At 41.4% G+C, this 5,087-nt stretch overlaps 1 protein-coding gene across 1 annotated transcript; it reads right to left on the bottom strand.

Moving 5' to 3' along the window:
- Positions 1-616: 616 nt before the first annotated feature.
- LOC149373077 (testicular acid phosphatase homolog) lies at positions 617-3,845 on the bottom strand. Its single transcript, XM_089597972.1, has 6 exons — positions 3,740-3,845; positions 3,570-3,674; positions 3,232-3,497; positions 2,014-2,176; positions 1,604-1,936; positions 617-1,542 (listed from the first exon to the last, which is right to left on the bottom strand). Exons 3-6 carry the CDS (start codon positions 3,480-3,482, stop codon positions 1,264-1,266), a joined length of 1,026 nt encoding a protein of 341 aa, XP_089454098.1. The 5' UTR covers positions 3,483-3,497; positions 3,570-3,674; positions 3,740-3,845; the 3' UTR covers positions 617-1,263.
- Positions 3,846-5,087: the final 1,242 nt, after the last annotated feature.

The following is a 5,087-nucleotide window of genomic DNA, read 5'->3' as shown; positions in this document are numbered from 1 at the left end:
TTCTGTCCTACGTCTTGTAATCGTACAAGTTTTTTTTACGCTTTTACGCTTCAATGACAACCGATGCTGTCCGATACGATCGATGAAAGACGGAGTAAACTGATAACAAAGCACACGGGGCAAAAGGGTAAACATTATTTTGGAAAAGTAAAATTTTCTTTCATTTGACGTTTTTGCGAGTCTTGCCTGCGTAAACGCCGATAACGATAGTGTTCAAGGGCCGTTTGGGTAAATGTTATATCGGGATTTATCGCCAAGAGGTACTCCACGCGAACGTCAAGTGTTTTCGCGTGGCTATCTGATCACGTACACTTTTGGCGCGATTGTCTTATAAATTTGCAACAACTAATATCTAATCATAATTGTTTTTTAATTGCGTCGCGTTTAGTTGGAAACTGAACGAAAAATTTTTCCATACAAAAAACAGAAAACAAATATTCAAGTATGGTTTGATGCTTTTGAAATTACAAATGGCACTATGTATTGACTAGAAAATATTCCCAGAGCAAATGTCTGCAAACAAAACAAAATTTATGCGAAACACTTTGTCTTGCATGTGACTATTTAAATAACAGAATTCAATTATTATTCTAATTAACAAACTTATGTGCTACAAAGCACTTTTTTAACCATTTTGAAACTGTTTTCGATATTTATTATATTATAACAACACTATAGATGGAATCAGTCAATGCAAACAAGTGTATTTTTGGAAGATCTATAACTTTTTTATCAATCATTTCGTCTAAAAATGTAATGTACAAAAATAAGATGGTGTAAAACGATTTTTGACGATTAAATCGTTAAGAAGGTACTTGACAGACAAACTTGCTTTACAAAAAAGTTTCATTTTAATGGGCTTCACAACTTTTGTATTTAACACTTTGTTGTAGGATTTAAATTTATTTCTGTAAGTGGCAAAAAACGGGTTTTTCTCGTTGTTTTCGTGCATAAATTTTGCCTTACAGAGCAACACGTATTATAGAAAAAAGTTATATTTTATCGTGATCTACAACTTTGGATAACAATTGTTGGTCAAAAAATTTGATAACATACATACATCCACAAATACACCACATGACCAACTCAGATAGCCCTCATGCTAAGTTAAAAATTTGTTTTACACTAAAAATAGACGATTTATAAGTGGCTACACTTTTTGCTCCGACAAAATTACAGGGCCCCTAAAAATGAAACAACACCGTCAACTCGCGTGCCTCGATTTCGTCCCACAAAACGCCCCAATGCCATAATGTCCACATGTTAAACATCGTTCCAATCCTTCTGGGCATTGTTCTTGTACACACACGCGTCGGGATCAAACTCGCGAGCCTGGGCCGATGGTTTCCTGACCATCTCGTCGACGAAGAACAGGTCCTTCAACCTGCCCACGTTGAACTCGTTGAGAAGAACGTCCCTTTCCTCGTCCGTTGGCACCACATTGGCTATGTGTTTCACGTAGTCCTCGGCCGGGCAAAACTCCCCGCAAGCGCCGACCCTCACGGCTATCGTTTTGTCCTCGATCGGGCTGTACACTAGAAACTACAAACCTGATCTGCCGATTGTTTCAAAGAGAAAACATATGAATAACACAAACAGTTACCCTCACGAAAACCCGATTATTGCGGGAGTCCCGGAGCTTCTCGAGTACGATGGTCGTGCCAAAGTCAACGTGATCGTGATCGCCGACATCCAACGCCTTGAAAAACCCATACAGGGTCATGTCGTGTCCGCTGTATAGGTACATCTTTCGTGGATTGGTCAAGCTCCCGTTCAAGTTCATGTTCTCCAGGGTGGTCCTCACCAAGGGGCCGCCGTCGAGTCTCCTTTGCCTGATCGTGTGGGCCTTTGACCGCATCACCTCGGCGTAGGCGCTCCTGTGCTCCCTTTTGACCTCCTCGGTGTACCAATCCGGCAACGGCAGGCCCAATTTTTCCTACGAGAAGCCAATAAACGGTCTCCACCAAATGCCTCTTTCGTGCTCAAACCGAGTGCGCGTGTGTTTTGACTCACGTTGATTTGAAGCAGATTGAACATACCGATCACCGGGTTTGGACAGTGATACGACACGAGCATGTTCGTCTTGTTCCTCATCAAGTCGAATACGCCCGAGTGCTTGGACACGGCTCTCACATACTCTGGCCCTCTTCGCACTTGTTGAAGCATCTGGTCGCACCTGCGTGTTGTATAATCAACGTTTATTTATCGAGTAGAGTATATACGTCAACCGATTTACTCCATTTTTGTAATTTTCGAGAAAAACGGCTTTAACGATTGAAAAGCTGCTTTTCGACAGTGCAGAAACTGCGCGTTTCTTGCTGTGACTAAAGTTAAGCACTAACACAATACTTTAATATTGTCGCTTTTGGAGAGTTATTCGGTTAGGCCGGGAACATAGAACTTATTAGATTATTCGTGAATATTCAGCAAAAGGGTGTATTTAACCAAAAGGACATGTATGCCATGCCTGCTTGCCAATTAGTTGTCATCGAGTAGTACATTTTTATTACTTAAACAGAGCATTGCGGTACTTCGTGCAGTTATAGCAACAAAACAATGATCCCAACCAAAAGTAACATGATTAGTTCTTTTTTTTTCCGTTTAAAATTGACATTGAAAAATTTGAATCGAGTACATTTTTGTAGGAAACAAGACTTGGACTACAATTGCAGGGATTTTAACTAAAGTAAGTTAGCGTTAGGTGACGAATTTTGATATCTGCAAGAGGTGAACGCTCTCCTACGGCATAGGCCCGACATCAGTGCCTATATTTTACACCCCTGTATAAATTTTTCTAAAGTGTGGATATTGGAGTCCAATATAATACACATTACCCTTATATATCCTTGTATATTGCAGTAAAAAGTTTTTTGCTCTCTCTCTCTTAAAACAGCCAAAATGTGACGTAAGTTGCACATACCGTACGTATGCATACTATACGAAGGACTTTGATTATTTATCCGTAAAAGCCACATACTTACGCTGAAAATTACTAAGTACGGTATTCTTCCATGATTTTCGCACCTTAAATCAACGATTTCTGCTGTAGCAACGAGTTTTTTTTACATCACTTATTCAGTTGGCCCGGGAAAATGTAAGTTAATCCATGAGGAACCGATAACTCGAATTATTTTAAAAGTTTGACAAATCAGTTTTGACAAAAACACAGAGTTTATCGGTTAGACCGGTATGAGCCATATATAGCGTAGCCGCGCAAAAGTAAAGACTTACTCTTTACTCTCGTAGGATTTCATGAGCACGTCGACCTCCCTGGGAGTGTAGCGAAACGGAAGGGGTATCCACTCCAAGTTTGGGTTCCAGACGAAACCCGGAGTTGGCGGGTAAAGCCCGGCCAGGACCAACTGGAGGGACGTTTTCGTCCGATCGTCCGCGCTCGAGTACGCGTACACCTCCTCCGAGACGTACTTCTCGCTCAAGTGGCCGTCGTACCGCTTCCGCAGCATCCGGCCCACGTTGTACATCTGCTCCTTACCCCTCTGGGACGCGCCAAGTTTTTTTTTTTGAGAAAACAACGACAAGGCTGTATTCATCGGCTGGTGTATACTCACGTTGGTCAGCTGGCCGAATCCGTAGGGCTCGTACACCGATGCGTCGAGGTACGGGTACGAGGCGTACTCTATCGGCAAGCTCGTCCTCTCGCCGTGCCTGAAAAACTTGGAAACCAACGTCACCAGGTGCAATACGCGAGTCGATCCGAAACACAAGCGCCCGCACTTACGGCCTGAACGAGGTCCAGTTTGAGCCCCCGTGGAACGGCGGAGCTCTCGTCCCTCTGGGCCACCGTGGCGCCGAACAAAAGACCAAGGCACACCACCGTCGTTACCATCGCGAGGCGCACTTTCCTAGGATACCTTCCCGAGTTGGCTCTCTATTTATACGCGATCGTCCGACGCGGCCAACGTAACGTGTAGGAAGAGATAAGAAAGTTAGAAAAAAAAAAAAAAAAAAATGAGCGGTGTAGCGGTCAATTGGAAGCGGCCGTTTCTTTTGAATCGTCCTCGCGCGTGCTTGCAACGATCGGGTTTTTTCATTGGCTCAAGTGGCTTTGACTCTTTCGAAATTAGATAGAGTATAGTGTTGAAGCTATTGCGGTGCCGTCGGATTGAAGGACACGGTGATGTAATATACAGCGCGTGGCAGGGGCTGGATGATAATTGGAAGCATCCGAGACAAATGTGATTTGATTGATTTTTTTTTCTTTTTGTTTCGAGTTATCGCGTGTTTTCAGATTTAACGAGTTCGCGCGTGTCTTTTGGATTATTTTATTGGTTTCATCCGTAAAAATGGTCCGAGACGAAACAAGTGTACACAGCGAGTTGATATATTTATTGTTTACTATGTGTATATTCATTGGATAAACTGTGCCGTTTATACACTGAGAGATAAAAAATAATAAAAATTACTGTGCCAAAATGGTAATCTGGTGGCTAAGAACTTTTTACTTTGGCTAACCAAATTTTTACCATTTCATTGCTGGACAGTAATTTCTATTTTACATACAGTAAGTATTTTCACTGTACTTAAAACAAAAATTATTGTTCCAAACGATAAAGATCATTGTTTAAATAATAAAAAGTCTCTAGACGACCGAATAGTACCAGATTATCATTGTAGAACAGTAATTTTTATTATTTTTTTTCTCTCGGTATAAATACTTGATATAACAATGTACGAACAAAACAATACGTCATCGGCATAATAATAATGCACCATAAAATACTGTCAGATATTTTGAAAAGCAAAATTTTCTTGAACCTGCATATATATTTGTGTATGAAAAGAAAGCACTTTGGTATTTTTCTCGACCACCTATAATTATAATACCCCCTTCCGATCTAATGCTTGCAAACACTTGCACTGTAAACGCACTGGTAATGTTCGTCACGGAAGCGCTGGATTACTTACCGAGGGCACGGCAAACGTCCAAAGAAAAACGCCACGAGGGAGGAAAAATATTATTTTCAAAGATAGTACTAAATGGCACTTTTGGTCAAATGGTTCCAAATGAATTCGACGACTGTGAATAACTGACGCGAAAAAGGCACGAAAAATTTCACTCGCAAGAG

The sequence above is a fragment of the Copidosoma floridanum genome, unplaced genomic scaffold (assembly GCF_036245765.1).
Source record: "Copidosoma floridanum isolate Cflo_tuat_1 unplaced genomic scaffold, Cflo_Japanese_pri ptg000043l, whole genome shotgun sequence".
Classification (NCBI taxonomy): domain Eukaryota; kingdom Metazoa; phylum Arthropoda; class Insecta; order Hymenoptera; family Encyrtidae; genus Copidosoma; species Copidosoma floridanum.
The sequence above is the reverse complement of the archived record's forward strand: the minus strand, read 5'-3'. Positions and strand labels throughout refer to the sequence as shown.